The 16599-nt window shown below is 38.6% G+C and overlaps 1 protein-coding gene across 5 annotated transcripts in view; it reads right to left on the reverse strand.

Moving 5' to 3' along the window:
• Window positions 1-16599, reverse strand: part of Grid2 (glutamate ionotropic receptor delta type subunit 2) — a 1534794-nt gene that overhangs the window by 288705 nt on the left and 1229490 nt on the right. For all 5 annotated transcript variants that reach the window (XM_029478539.2, XM_021164478.3, XM_029478538.1 and 2 more), the window contains one exon: window positions 11982-12177. In XM_029478539.2, the coding sequence (XP_029334399.1) occupies window positions 11982-12177 (196 nt within the window). The remainder of the gene's footprint in view (window positions 1-11981; window positions 12178-16599) is intronic.

Genomic DNA, 16599 nt, shown 5'->3' on the forward strand with positions numbered 1-16599 from the left:
AGATTTACTAAAGTTTCTTTAATGAATGTGGCTGCCTTTGTATTTGGAGCATAGATATTCAAGATTGATAGTTCCTCTTGGAGGATTTTACCTTTGATGAGTATGAAGTGTCCCTCCCTGTCTTTTTTAATGACTTTGGGTTGGAAGTCAATCTTATCAGATATTAGAATGGCTACTCCAGCTTGTTTCTTCATGCCATTTGCTTGGAAAATTGTCTTCCAGCCTTTCATTCTGAGGTAGTGTCTATTCTTTTCTCTGAGATGAGTTTCCTGTAAGCAGCAAAATGTTGGGTCTTGTTTGTGTAGCCAGTTTGTTAGTCTATGTCTTTTTATCGGGGAGTTGAGTCCATTGATATTAAGAGATATTAAGGAAAAGTAATTGTTGTTTCCTGTTATTTTTGTTGTTAAAGTTGGCATTTTGTTCTTGTGGCTGTCTTCTTTTAGGTTTGTTGAGGGATTACCTTCTTGTTGTTTCTAGGGCGTGGTTCCTGTCCTTGTATTGGTTTTTTTCTGTTATTATCCTTTGAAGGGCTGGATTCGTGGAGAGATAATGTGTGAATTTGGTTTTGTCGTGGAATACTTTGGTTTCTCCATCTATGTTAATTGAGAGTTTGGCTGGGTATAGTAGCCTGGGCTGGAATTTGTGTTCTTTTAATGTCTGTATAACATCCGTCCAGGATCTTCTGGCTTTCATAGTCTCTGGTGAAAAATCTGGTGTAATTCTGATAGGCTTGCCTTTATATGTTACTTGGCCTTTTTCTCTTACTGCTTTTAGTATTCTATCTTTATTTAGAGCATTTGTTGTTCTGATTATTATGTGTCGGGAGGTATTTCTTTTCTGGTCCAGTCTATTTGGAGTTCTGTAGGCTTCTTGTATGTTCATGGGCATCTCTTTCTTTAGATTTGGGAAGTTTTCTTCTATAATTTTGTTGAAGATTTTTGCTGGTCCTTTGAGTTGAAAATCTTCATTCTCATCCACTCCTATTATCCGTAGGTTTGGTCTTCTCATTGTGTCCTGTATTTCTTGGATGTTTTGAGTTAGGATCTTTTTGCATTTTACATTTTCCTTGATTGTTGTGCCGATGTTCTCTATGGAATCTTCTGCACCTGAGATTCTCTCTTCCATCTCTTGTATTCTGTTGCTGATGCTCGTATCTATGGTTCCAGATTTCTTTCCTAGGGTTTCTATCTCCAGTGTTGCCTCATTTTGGGTTTTCTTTATTGTGTCTACTTCCCTTTTTAGGTCTAGTATGGTTTTGTTCATTTCCATCATCTGTTTGGATGTGTTTTCCTGTTTTTCTGTAAGGACTTCTACCTGTTTGATTATGTTATCCTGTTTTTCTTTAAGGATTTGTAACTCTTTAGCAGTGTTCTCCTCCAATTCTTTAAGGGATTTTTGTGCTTCCTCTTTACTGTCTTCTACCTGTTTACCAGTGTTCCTTTGTATTTCTTTAAGTGTGTTATTAAAGTCCTTCTTGAAGTCCTCTACCATCATCATGAGATATGCTTTTAGATCCGTGTCTAGCTTTTCCGGTGTGTTGGGGTGCCCTGGACTGGGCGAAGTGGGGGTGCTGGGTTCTGATGATGGTGAGTGGTCTTGGTTTCTGTTAGTAAGATTATTACGTTTACCTTTCACCATCTGGTAATCTCTGGGGTTAGTTGTTATCGTTGTCACTGTTTAAAGATTGGAGCAGAAGCTGTGTTTCACTCACCAGCAGTCTCAAAATCCTGCGGCGGGGGTCGTGGGTAGCTGATGGTACCCCGGTGCTGGTCCAGCGGGAAGAGGCCTGTGGTCCTACTCAGGCCGGTTTTCTGCTTCCCTAACTAATGCAGTCTCTGGTCCCGCGTGCAATTGGATTGGAGCAGAAGCTGTGTTCCACTCACCAGAAGTCTTAAGATCTTGTGGTGGGTGTTGTGGGTAGCTGGCGAGTGTCAGCCGACCCTGCGCCCCAGCTGCTCCTGTGCTTTTCTGACCGGAAGAGGCTTGTGGCCCTATGTAGGCCGGATTTCTCTCTCCCCAACCAGAGCAGTCTCAGGTCCCGGGTGATTGAACTGGAGCAGAAGCTGTGTTCCACTCACCAGCAGTCCCAAAATCCTGCAGCGGGGGTCGTGGGTAGCTGGCGGGTGTCAGGCAACCCTGAGCTCCAGCTACCCTGGCGCTGATCCGGCTGGATGAGGCCTGTGGCCCTACTCAGGCCGGTTTCTGCTTCCCTAACTAATGCAGTCTCAGGTCCCGCGTGCAATTGGATTGGAGCAGAAGCTGTGCTCCACTCACCAGAAGTCTTAAGATCCTGTGGTGGGTGTTGTGGGTAGCTGGCGAGTGTCAGCTGACCCTGCGCCCCAGCTGCCCAGGTGCTTTTCTGACCGGAAGAGGCTTGTGGCCCTATGTAGGCCGGATTTCTCTTTCCCCAACCAGAGCAGTCTCAGGTCCCGCGTGATTGGACTGGAGCAGAAGCTGTGTTCCACTCACCAGCAGTCCCAAAATCCTGTGGCGGGGGTCGTGGGTAGCTGGCGGGTGTCAGGCAACCCTGCGCTCCAGCTACCCCGGTGCTGATCCGGCTGGATGAGGCCTGTGGCCCTACTCAGGCCGGTTTCTGCTTCCCTAGCTAATGCAGTCTCAGGTCCCGTGCAATTGGATTGGAGCAGAAGCTGTGCTCCACTCACCAGAAGTCTTAAGATCCTGTGGCGGGTGTTGTGGGTAGCTGGCGAGTGTCAGCCGACCCTTCGCCCCAGCTGCCCCGGTGCTTTTTTTCGACACTGAAACTTATAGAGGAGAAAGTGGGGAAAAGCCTTGAAGATATGGGCACAGGGGAAAAATTCCTGAATAGAACAGTAATGGCTTGTGCTGTAAGATCGAGAATTGACAAGTGGGACCTCATGAAATTACAAAGCTTCTGCAAGGCTAAAGACACCATCAATAAGACAAAAAAACCACCAACAGATTGGGAAAGGATCTTCACCTATCCTAAATCAGATAAGGGACTAATATCCAATATATATAAAGAACTCAAGAAGGTGGACTCCAGAAAGTCAAATAACCCCATTAAAAAATGGGGCTCAGAACTGAACAAAGAATTCTCACCTGAGGAATACCGAATGGCAGAGAAGCACCTGAAAAAATGTTCAACATCCTTAATCATCAGGGAAATGCAAATCAAAACAACCCTGAGATTCCACCTCACACCAGTCAGAATGGCTAAGATCAAAAATTCAGGTGACAGCAGATGCTGGCGAGGATGTGGAGAAAGAGGAACACTCCTCCATTGTTGGTGGGATTGCAAGCTTGTACAACCACTCTGGAAATCAGTCTGGCGGTTCCTCAGAAAATTGGACATAGTACTACCGGAGGATCCAGCAATACCTCTCCTGGGCATATATCCAGAAGATGTCCCAACCGGTAAAAAGGACACATGCTCCACTATGTTCATAGCAGCCCTATTTATAGTAGCCAGAAGCTGGAAAGAACCCAGATGTCCCTCAACAGAGGAATGGATACAGAAATTATGGTACATTTACACAATGGAGTACTACTCAGCTATTAAAAAGAATGAATTTATGAAATTCCTAGCCAAATGGATGGACCTGGAGGGCATCATCTTGAGTGAAGTAACACAATCACAAAAGAACTCACACAATATGTATTCACTGATAAGTGGATATTAGCCCAAAACTTAGGATACCCAAGATATAAGATACAATTTGCTAAACGCATGAAACTCAAGAAGAATGAAGACCAAAGTGTGGACACTGTGTACCTTCTTAGAATTGGGAACAAAACACCCAGGAAGGAGTTACAGAGACAAAGTTCGTAGCTGTGATGAAAGGATGGACCATTTAGAGACTGCCGTATCCAGGGATCCATCCCATAAGCAGCTTCTAAACGCTGACACCATTGCATACAATAGCAAGATTTTGCTGAAAGGACCCAAATATAGCTGTCTCTTGTGAGACGATGCCGGGGCCTAGCAAACACAGGAGTGGATGTTCACAGTCAGCTATTGGATATATCACAGGGCTCCCAATGGAGAAGCTAGAGAAAGTACCCAAGGAGCTAAAGGGATCTGCAACCCTATTGTTGGAACAACATGATGTACTAACCAGAACCCCGGAGCTCTTGTCTCTAGCTGCATATGTATCGAAAGATGACCTAGTCGGCCATCAATGGAAAGAGAGGCCCATTGGACTTGCAAACTTTATATGCCCCAATATAGGGGAATGCCAGGGCCAAAAGAATGGGAATGGGTGGGTAGGGAAGTGGGGGGCACTATGGGGGACTTTTGGGATAGCATTGGAAATGTAATTGAGGAAAATATGTAATAAAAATATTAAAAATTAAAAATAAATAAATAAATAAATAAGTACTGCTAAAAAAAAAATCATAGAAGAAAAATGTCCTAACCTAAAGAAAGAGATGCCTATATAAGAAGTTTATAGAATACCAAATAGATTAGCCCAAAAAAGAAAATCCCTCCTGCAACATAATAATCAAAACACTAAATGTACAAAAGAAAGAAAAGAACATTAAAAGCTATAAGGAAAAAATGCTAAGTAAGATATAAATTACATGCAAATTCTCAAAGGAGAATTTAAAAGCCAGAAGGGTCTGAACAAATCTCTTCTAGACTCTAAGAGACCACAGATGCTAGCACAGACTACCATACTCAGCAAAACTTTCAATCACCATAGATGGAGAAATCAAGATATTGCATTGCAAAGTCAAATTTAATCCTTTGCTATCCATAAATCTAGTCCTACAGAAGGTACTAGAAGGAAAATTTCAACCCAAGGTGGTTAATTATACCAAAGAAAACACAGGCAATAAAAAATTTCATGACAGCAAACCCAAAAAATAGGGAAACACACACACACACACACACACACCGTTTACAACAACAACAACAAAACTTCAATTAACAATCATTGGTCATTAATATCTCTCAAAATGAATGAAGTCAATTCCCAAATAAAAAGACACAGGCTAATAGAATGGATGTGAATACAGGATCCATCCTTCTGCTATACACAAGAAACACCTCAACATCAAAGGTGGACATTACCTCATAGTAAAAGGCTGGCAAAAGATTTTTAAGCAAAGAATTCCAAAGAAAAAGCTGGTGTAGACATTTTGATATCTAATAAAACAGACTTCCTCCCAAAATTAATCACAAGAGATGGGGAAGGACATTTCATACTCATCAAAGGAAAAATCCACAAATATGACAACTCAGTTCTGAACATCTGTGCCCCAAATGCAAGGGCACCCACATTTGTAAAAAGAACATTACTAAACTAAGACATATAGTATGTGGAGACTTCACCACCCTACCCTCATCAATGACATCATTCAGATGGAAACAAAAAAGAAAAATAGTGGATTTAATAGATGTTATGACTCAAATGGACCTAATATATATATCTTCAAAACATTTCACCCAAACACAAAAGAATATACCTTCTCAGCTCCTCACAGAACTTTCTCAAAAACTGGCTACATGCTCAGTAACAAAGCACACGACGTGGCTGCCCACTCTCTCCATATCTACTCAATATATTCATTGAAGTTTTACCTAGAACAGTAAGACAGCTGAAGGAGTTCAAGGGCATACAAATTGGAAAGGAAGAAATAAAATATCGCTATTTGCATATGATTTGATATCATCTATTATCTATCCTACCAGAGATCTCTTACATTGCTTGGCATCTTCAGCAAAGTGGCTGAATACAAGATTAACTCAAACAAACTAGTAAAATGATAAGTAAAACTAAAGACAAATGATAAGTGGGCTGAGAAGGAAATCAGGGAAACAACATCCTTTACAATAATCAGAAATAATATAAAATATCTTGGTGTTACTCTAGCCAAGCAAGGGTTAAAAACTTGTGATAAAAACTTGAAGTCTTTGAACAAAGATATTGAAGAAGATACAAGAAGGCAGAAAGATCCTCCAAGCTCATGGATCTGTAGGATTAATATAGTAATATAGTAAAAAAAAAAAAAAAAAAAAAAAAAAAAAAGATTGTAGGAACCATAAGAGTTAAGGGCACCACAACAAAACTCACAGAATCAACTAACTTGGGAACCTAGGGGCTCACAGAGACTAAACCAACAACCAGGGAGCTTGTGTTGGACTGACCTTGACCCTCTGCATTGATGTTACACTTACATAGCTTGGTCTTCTTGTGGTAGCAATCAGTGGTCTATCAGTGGTAGCAGAGGCTGTCTCTAACTTTTTTTGTAAGCTTTTAGGACCCTTTTCCTCATACTGGGTTGCCTCATCTAGCCATAATTCCACAGGAGGAGCCTTGTCTTACTGAAACTTGATATAGTATGTTTGGTTGATATCCATGTGAGGCCTGTCCTTTTCTGAAGAGAAAAGGAAAAGGAGTAAATGAGGCATAGAGAAGGTGGTGGGGAGAAATGGCGAGGAGAGGATGGAGGGCAAACTGTGGTTGGGATGCAAGAAAAATAAGAAAAGAATGTCCAATTTTGCTGAAATATTCAAAAAACAGAAAAGTGAGGTGAAATACTAATCAATTATAATTTTGACCAAATGAAAAACAAAGTAGTTGTGATACCACTTAATTATACATTTCTGGCGGGAAGTGAGGGGAATAGTGTACTTGTGATTATTCACAAAAGGGATTGGTATGTCTTTAGAGACCATATTACATAGCTATAAATATGCAAATTTGAGGGCTCTTCAACTCACAGTAGTACTTTTAGGATCATGTCTATAAGATACAGATATACATACAGATATACAAAAATGTTCGTTTTTGCAGTTTTCAAGATAATGTAAACATTTAACAAGCTCATGGGCTGTTTGGAAGGTATTGCAATAGTGTATAGGCCAAATATTCCAACCTGAAAGATGTTAATGATATAGAAATTTTTTTAAAAATGCAGGCATACCTTTCCTTGACATTTATAATGATCAAAATGTGGACGAGGGACCAGCAAGACATCTCTGTCGTTAAAAGACTTGATGCCAAGTTTGATGACCTGAGTTCATTCCCCAGAATCACATAATGGGAGGAGAGAACCAACTCTATCAAGTGTCCTCTGACCTTCAGTCAAGAATGGTGGCAGGTGACACGACTCTCCACCAACACACAAATAAACATAAGGAAAATATGACCAACTCTAGCTAAAAATGAGGCATATGCACACTTTTTGTATATAATATCTGATTCAAAGGACAAGAAAGTGAAAATGCTACCTGTCCCATTGTCAAAGTGGAGAATGGCTCTAGGGATAAAAGGGGATGAGCAAGGCAAACTGGTTTTAAAATTCTAGTAGAATTCTAAGTTTCATTATTCCAACAGAATTTTAAAAATTGCATGGCCCTTTCCAATCTGTAAAAGTTTTACGGTAGGAACTGAGCATCGGGTGTACACAGTACTTAGTCTCCAATTAGCTCAGCGCACAGTGCACACATGAGAACTGTGAAGGTAAGAGTTCCCAGGGAAGTTTTCTTCTTGAATTCAAGTGTGGGTGTTAAACTGTGAATAATCACAGGTTTGTGGAGGGAGTACCTGGAAGGAAATCATCCCTGATGCATAAGGGGAGTAAATGACTTAGAGCTGTGTGTGGCTAATGAGAAACACTTCAGTAGATAAGGCTTATGTCCTGGCTTCAATATCTATTTTTCTCAGTGTGGCAATAAAGCAGTCTTAAATCCATACACTCTGCCAAGTAGTCTTAACTACTTAACAAACATACAGCACCTCATTGTTTTGATCAGGATCCCCTTCACATGTATTTCCCCCAGGAACATCAATATAAAAATGTATCTGCAGTGTGTTCTCCAGAGTCTGACATATTGAAACTCAAGTTAAAATGCTAGTGAGTACTTAAGAAGTTTGTAACTCTAGATTTCTCCTTCTCTTTTTGAGGATGTACAGAGTCGGGAAGGAATTTTATTAAAAAAAAACCCATGAGGTTTATTAATTAAAATAAGATTTTAAAAAAAAATATATAGATTAGAAAAAAAAAACACAAAATGAGAGGGATGGACTGTACATAAGTAAACTGAGTGCACAGATTCCTCCTTTCCCTCCCTCTGGTGGAAGGTTCTCTTTATTTACTGTGAGATTACTGACACTGACTGCTCTCCTTGCTACAAGGTTAACTCCAGGGAAGTGTTATTCCCATGTGCCTTGACTACAGTGAAGATCCTCAAAAAATATCTGTTAACCTCCTGAAAAACTCAGTTACATTTCCCCAGTTATATATCTTTAATACTTATGCAAAACTCCCCAGGCAGAGCACAGAAGCACGTTACTTTGAGTATAATTAGGATGCCTCAGTACAGGTATATGTCTTGCAAGAATCCAAACTCTCCACTTTCTGTCCATTTACACAGCTGTCTCTAGTACAGCAGAACAAAGGTAACCGAGGGGATCAGGATCTGCCTTCCAGGAGAGGAAACTGGGAGCTCAATTAAGAACAAGCATAGCCCAAGACATTAATGAGATCTCTTCAAGGTTATGGATTGTGAGGATTGGTTTTACAACGATGCAGGCTTCTCTTCGAGACAGTTCCTGCGGGTATGGATTTCTGTCAAAGATACGACAGAAGAACTTCACTGTTTTGTGGACCATTGACCTAGTCTATCTCTGAAGGCATATTTTTTTTCTCCCTGCACAAATTAGAAGCCATTGACAGAGAAAAGCAGACAGCTATATAAGCTATGTGAGGACAGTTTCTGGAAAAAGAATCTACACTCAGGTTTCATATCTTTCTGGCTTGGATTTCAAGAACCTACGGTGAGAACTTCAGCAGGTGAGGAGGTTGTTATTTGGTGGCTGGTTTTGCTTTTTAATAAACTTCAAACCTTACAAACTGAACTCAAATACATGTTATTATTTCTACCTATCCTGCGATTAGTCAATTTCAACTGCCTTCGCTTTTGTGAAAGAAATCTACAAACACGTCTCATCTTCACCAGGTTCGTGTTCACTACCCTTCCAGAAAGGGCCGAGGACACGTGAGAAGCTGACTGACTCTCTTCACTTGATTCACTTTCTCTATCAGCTCAGTCTCAGAAAATAGATGGACATTGCTTTCTATTTTTCCTACTGTTTTTTTTTAATTAGATATTTTCTTCATTTACATTTCAAATGCTATCCAGAAAGTCCCCCATACCCTCCCTCACCCTGCTCCCCATCCCACCCACTCCAGTTTCCTGGCCCTGGCATTCCCCTGTACTGGGGCATATAATCTATTGGATGGAACACAGGGCCCCCAATGGAGGAGCTAGAGAAAGTACCCAAGGGGCTGAAGGGGTTTGCAACCCTTCAGGAGGAACAATAATATGAACTATCCAGTAACCCTAGAGCTTGTGTCTCTAGCTGCATATGTAGCAGAAGATGGCCTAGTCGGCCATTATAGGGAGGAGAGGTCCTTGGTCTATTTTTTAAATCTATACTATAATTTTAAGTTAAAAGAGGAAGTAGTAAACAATACAGTTTTGTAGCTACAAATTCTTCACATATCTATTCTTTTATTAATTTCCCAAACTATCTTAAAAGATAGGTTTACAGTTCTGTTCATATTATTTATTGAAGCTTTACATAGACCCTATTATTTCATCACTATTACTTAATTTTAGGTTTTTGAGATAGGATCTTGTTATGTGTCCTTGGGTGTTCTAGAACTCACAATCCTCTTGGTTCAGCCTCTGAAATGCTGGAATTACAGAAGAGAGACAACACGAGTGGCTTTATTTTTATTCTTATTATTTATTTATTTATTTATTTATTTGGGGTGTGTGTGTTTCGAGACAGAGTTTCTCTGTATAGTCCTAGCTGTCCTGGAACTTACTTTGTAGACCAGGCTGGCCTTGAACTCAGAAATCAGCCTGCCTTTGCCTCCCAAGTGCTGGGATTAAAGGCGTGCACCACCTTGCCTATCGAGGTAGGAATTCTTATCATCATAGCAAAGCTTTCAAGGCCCACTAAAATGTGCTTATATTTGTAGAAGCTGTTTAAAAAATCAAGCTCGACTTAAATCCACAATGGCAGGACTTCTCAGCTCACGTATCTTTCTTCTACCTGGATTATTTTTGTCAATGAGTAAAGTGAGATATTCAGGAAAAAAAGACCTGTAGCTTGCCTCTTTAACCTTCACAGTAACACCGCATTAAAAATCTCATGGTATCTATTGCTATTTAAATCATGATTTATATCTCTTGTGTCTTCCTCACCTGATTCCAGCTACTGAGCCAGGTGACCTTTTCTTCGATGCTAAACTAATCTTTCCTTTCTACCTAGGGGTCTAGTACAGATCTTGTACTTAGCAAATATTTGAAAATGGATATATTAATGCATGAGTGAATACATGTTTGTTTTAAAGTACTTTATTGATATTTTATGTCTGATGAAAGAAAATGAACTATCTCCAGGCAGCTTTCCCTCTTTAAGCATAATAAAATTAAAATATAAGCATTTATATTTATACTCATATTCAAAAATAGTATTTGTTTTTCAGCAGTGTGAAGTAATATTAAAGGACTAACGAGGTCCTCTTCTACACATAGCACACACTCTTGCATGAAAGAACTTCTCCCAATATGTAAGGTTCATTTTTGATGGTAGATGGTAGCTGAAGAAAAATTATTTTTTTCAAGCCATTTAGTAGACTTATCCAAATGCTCAAATTACCTTCCATTCTATGAGCACCTACATAACTAACCACAAACATCAATCCTTTTTTCCTTGCCACAATATACATACTTAACCACACTCTACTCCCACCTTTTTATTTACGATGCCATGTTATTCTTCCAGGACTCAATGATTCTTTTGAGGAAGACAAGAAAGTCCTATTTCCCATCTACACGTAGCCTTTAGAAGGTCATATACTTTCTTCCTCAGCAGCCTCTGCTAACATGCTTAGAATGTATACTTTATTATAAGGATTGTTAATATTTATAGAGAATATTACATGATCAGCATTAATTCTCAAGGCAATGATTATTTAGGTTGATTCCAAAAGCTGAGAGCCATATTGAAACCAGAGGCTGAGAAACCAGAATAGCAAACCATTCTTCCAGCAGAGCTTTTTGCCTACCCTGAAGAAAGCCCAGACACAGGGTCAGAACTCTTCTGATATGGAAGCTCATAGAGAAAAGTGAACATTACTGCTGCTGTTGTTGATATTCAATCATTTGTTTGTTACTTTGTCCATTCCGTGGTCTTCTATTGAATACCAACTACAGTTAGTTACTGGTCGTAATTTTAAGCAACAAAACAAAACAAAACAAAAACAAAAACAAAAACAAAAACAAACAAACAAAAAACCCTACCCACTTCTAACATAGAGACTGCTGGGAATGTGAATTGCTTATGTATTTTTGTAAATAAATTACATCTAGAATGAAGAATAGCTTTTAATTTTTTTTCCTTTTACAAATGTGCAAAGACCTTCACAAGCTCTTTAAACATATCTACTTCTAAATGGTGATTGCCGAAAAATAATCAGATAAAGATTTTTCACTTTGGAAAACAGAGACAGTCATTCACAGGAACCTTATTTGTTGACAAGATTAGGTTTTTTTTCCTAATAGCTTTAGATGATCACAAGTAAGATAAAGTTTAGTATAAAAACAAATGCTGTATAGAAAGCTCCCTGAGTTATTTAAATGAATTGGATAACATGAATGATATTTGGAATGGGATTTGGGAAAACTTACTTAGTTTTCATGTTTATAAGTTCTTAATCCTTTTTGAACAAAAGAACAGCACCAGAGTTTAGTTTTGGATTTCCAAGGGAAAGTGATTGGTGAGATATCACAAGGGACCTGGAGTTTCCTTTATGAGAATGCTGAGTTGTTCAGAGACCTTTCTTAAAAGAATAAAAATATAATTTAACTGAAAAATTCAATGTCTGAGTACAATAAAGGAAGAAATAAATCTCAACTTAGCCATGACCACATTGAAGAGAAAACTGATGAAGACTATTGATGAGGAGCACAGTACCTTTTGAATGCCTGCTTGGGACTCCAGAACATTGTTTTCTGACCCATTGCTTCGGTTGATCATCCTCCACATCTGGGAATACATGCTGTCTCTCTCGAAAGGATTCAGCCCCTTCATTCGGACATGCTGATATACTGCCGAGTCCAAGACTGTGCCATAAGGGATATCTGTTTGCTTGGACAGATCCTGAAGAGACCTTGATTAGGGGAGAAAAGGGAGACATAAAAGAGAGTGCTGACTATTGTCAAGTATAAATAAAACTGAAGGAACACAAGGGCTATTTATCCAAAGCTAGATACCATCCAAGTTTTCTTACACTTGATCTTAGCCAAAAGGCCGAGAAGCCCATCCAAGTTTTCTTAACTTACGGTTTCTTACTATTGAAATATAATGGCTAAGGAGGACTGCCCCTAAGTTCCACATAGCAAGTTACCAAGAGACAACATCATTAGCAAAGTGAAGGTGAAGTTTTAGTACTAATGCTTTCCTTGTGTTTGGAGGCTTCATGGGGGAAAACTCAGCTATCTCATCAAAGTAGTGGCAAATTAGCAGTGACAAATTTAGTTGTTCATACATCTCCCTTGGTGACAAGGGTTTAATGCTTTTATAGCATAATTGTGTTTTACATAAACAGCATGCTTTCAAGTCAACTAAATGCTTAAAACCTATTATTTATTATAGTCATTACTGTGTGGATAATATATAATGACAAGCAAGTGACATACATTATTCCCATTAGAATGCCTTACATTCAGAACTATTTCACCAAGTTCCAGATGAGATGGGTTCAGAGAACAAATGAACCATGTGACACACTCGGTGAGGAACAGAGCAAGGATTCAAATACAGAGCAGGAATCCCTGAAGGTCAGTGTTTCCACATCAGGATGCTGATGCTTCTAAGTATCCTTTGCTCTATTTTACCTATGGTATGTGCATGCGTGTGTGTGTGTGTGTGTGTGTTTATTTTGTGTGTTTGTGTATGTGTGTATGCCTGTGTGTGTGTGCATGTTTGTGTCAGTATGTGCAGGAATAGAAAGGGAGAGAAAGAAGAAAACTAGGAAAGGAAGAAGAAAAAGAGGGTGGTTAGAGGGAGGGAATAGAAAGACAGAGAAAAGACTGCTTTTGTTAAATTCAGAGAGGACACATTTCACAATGAATGAATTTTTAGTTTTTATGATAATACTCTAAAATTTCAAAACAGTCTTTGATCCAGAAATATACTTTCTTGGTCTAAGGTTATATGTTTAGTTTCCTTAAATTTGGGTTGTTGTTGTTTGTTTGTAAAAGAAAAATCTATTTGGGATTTCCAGGACAGCTAGTAGAATAGAAGCTAAGTAAATTCAGTGACTGATTATAGTTTGGGAACTAAATGCAACAGGAACATTTCATCACTCCATCTGCTTCTTCTCCAAGTCCTAGGTTTGACTTATTCAACACTCAAAATATCTTTACAATTGTTCCTTCCCTTTTGTTGTATCTTCCTAACATAGTGAAACAGCCAACTCTCTCACCCCTGTAAACATCTTTTTTTAAAAAAAATATTTTTATTAGGTATTTTCCTCATTTCCATTTCCAATGTTATCCCAAAAGTCCCCCATACCCTCCCCCGCACTCCCCTACCCACCCACTCCCATTTTTTGGCCCTGGCGTTCCCCTGTACTGGGGCATATAAAGTTTGCAAGTCCAATGGGCCTCTCTTTACAGTGATGGCCGACTAGGCCATCTTTTGATACATATGCAGCTAGAGTCAAGAGCTCCGGGGTACTGGTTAGTTCATAATGTTGTTCCACCTATAGGGTTGCAGATCCCTTTAGCTCCTTGGGTACTTTCTCTAGCTTCTCCATTGGGGGCCCTGTGATCCATCCAGTAGCTGACTGTGAGCATCCACTTCTGTGTTTGCTAGGCCCCAGCATAGTTTCACAAGAGACAGCTGTATCTGGGTCCTTTCCTCTCCAGCAGGGGCTGGCTTCTCAGAATCCAACTTGGGGTGAGACAGTTGGCTGGCCAGTCCTGGGTACATCTCAATATACAGGTTGCTTTAGTTGAACAGTCATGGATTTGGTCATTTCTTCTCACAGTTCTCATGTTTAATAGAATAAATCCCTCTACCATTGGATTAAACAATGCTCTCTATATTGAGAAGACTGCAAGAAAATAGCTTCCACCATCATAGTGGCATGTCTTCCCAGGCAAATGGGAATAAAAGACTCCTACCATAAAATCTACAAAGGTGACTGGAAGAGATTTCATAGAAGGGGTTCTCAGTGACTGTTGCCATGGACATTATCAGTGCCACAATAGGAAGGATAAAGCTGCATGTTTGAAACTTAACAAACTCTAAATAGAACTTTGGGTACCACACAGCTACCAACACTGTAAGAAAACAGCAACTTGGAGAAAGTGGACAGTTTGTGGGGTGGTTATCTACAGCCCACAGAACAAAGTCAGGAAAACACTAATCACAAGTAGAGCTGGAAACCCACATGAGAGTAATGGGGCCCTGTCAAATGAATGAAAGCATAGTCTAGGGACCAGCAGTGGATCAGTCAAAGAGAGGAATTAAGCAGTCAGGCTATTGGACCCCCATTTGTTTACATTTCCACCCAGCTGTTCTTCTCCAGTACACATCAAAAGTCAACAAAACTCCAGGCAAAAACCTTTTCCTTTCAAAAATACCTCTGAGTACTTATGATCACAATTTACCTATCAAAGGGTAAAACACTTAGCATTAGATGGCAGAAAAAGAAATGAACTCTATGTTGAAAAGAAGAAAAAGGACTCTAAGCTAAAGAAACTAGGAAACAACCAAGTGTTGCTGCGTTAACATATGATGAAATAGACTTCAAACCAATTCTTATTGGGAGAGATAAAGAGCATTGCTTCATATTCATTGAAAGAGACAGATCCACCAGAAAAATTATACTTCTAAATATATATGTACCAAATAGAGGCCCATTCAACTTCTTAAAGCAAACACCACAAGATTAAAAATTATAGATTAACCCAAACAAATAGCAAATAATTTCTATATTTCACTCTCAGCATTTGAAAGATCAACTGTACAAATGATGAATGAAGAAACACTGGAATTAAATAGTATCATAGATCCAATGAACCTAAAAGACATCTATAGACCATTTAACCAAAATGACAAAGAATGCACATTCTCCTCAGCACCCCATGGGATCTTCTTTAAAATACATCATGTACTAGCAAATGTCAACAAACAGGAAAACTGAAACTCTCATCTGTATTCTGATCAAAATGGGATGATAAAACTGGATGTGTTGCAGGATATTTGATCATACTGTAAACCCCTAGATTGTGTTATTCACTGGAAAAACCTGTATTTAGTTGTGGTATGGCTCAGCCTTAGCACACAACTTTAATGCATGAGCTTTCTGCTTGAATATCGTAAACAGTATTAAAGTCATATATATATATGGAGCAAACATATATATATATATGGACCAAGCAACAAATTGACAGAAAAACATAGCATTATTAAGAAAAAAAAAACAATAGAGAGTAGGAGGGATCAGGAGGATGGATAGAGAGACATACAGGAAGTCAAAGGGAGGGGCATTCATTTTGAAGGAGGTTGTTTGAGACAGTAGAGTGAAAAAAATTCCTGCTAGGATGTTAGCTGAGGAGGAAGGTCTTCTAGGTGCTTTTTTTGCCTCTCTGTGTTAGCAAGCTTTTACTTCAGCATTTAAGTACTGAGTCTTCATTGGTAAAATCGAACAACTGAGATTTTGTTTAAAATAAAAAAGATGTGAATGGCAAAAGAAACCAGATAAAGCACATAAATTCATGGATATTAAACAACACAGTAGTGATTGGTCACAAGTCACTTTGAAATCAAGAAGGAAATGTAAAAGTACTTCAAATTAAGGAATAATGAAAACAGAACATATTCAAATCTGGGAGATACAATGAAGCTTCTCTTAAGAAAGTTTAGAGTGATAAGTATTTATATTAAAAAATCAGAAAGATTCCAAAAAATAATTTTATAATAAATCATAAAATTTGGAAAAACAAGAAAAAATAACCCTAAAGCAGTAGCTACAGAAAAATAGTAAAGATTGGGGCTGAAATAAAGGAAGTAGAATCTTAAAAAAATAAAAAACAATCAGTGAAATAGAGTTGTTTCTTTTAAATGGAGAAAAGAATGACAAACTATTAGCTAGTTTAACTGCAAGAGAAGGCCCGAATTAACAAAATTAGAGATTAAAAGGGTAGCATAACAAAAGATATTAAAGACATTTCCAGAATCATGAAAATGCACTTCAAAAAGTTATATTCCACTAAATTGAAAAAAATCTAAAATAAGTAAATGAATTTCTAGATGTATAAAACCTAATGAAATCAATCCAATGTTAATCAAGTAAATTAAATTTATAGCAATCAATGCGATAGAAGTGATAATTAACAATCTCCCAAGTAAAGAAGCCCAGACTCAGAGCCAGAGGAGAATTCTCCTAGACGTTCAAAGAACAAGCTAAGATCAATAATCTTCAAATCTTTTCATAAATTATAAATGGAAGGATCAGCTACAAACTCTTGTAGAAAGCCAGTATTACCATGACACCAACATCAGACAAAGATCCAAGAAG

The sequence above is a fragment of the Mus caroli genome, unplaced genomic scaffold, assembly GCF_978045245.1.
Source record: "Mus caroli unplaced genomic scaffold, Mus_caroli_1 scaffold_7, whole genome shotgun sequence".
In the NCBI taxonomy this organism is placed as follows: Eukaryota; Metazoa; Chordata; class Mammalia; order Rodentia; family Muridae; genus Mus; species Mus caroli.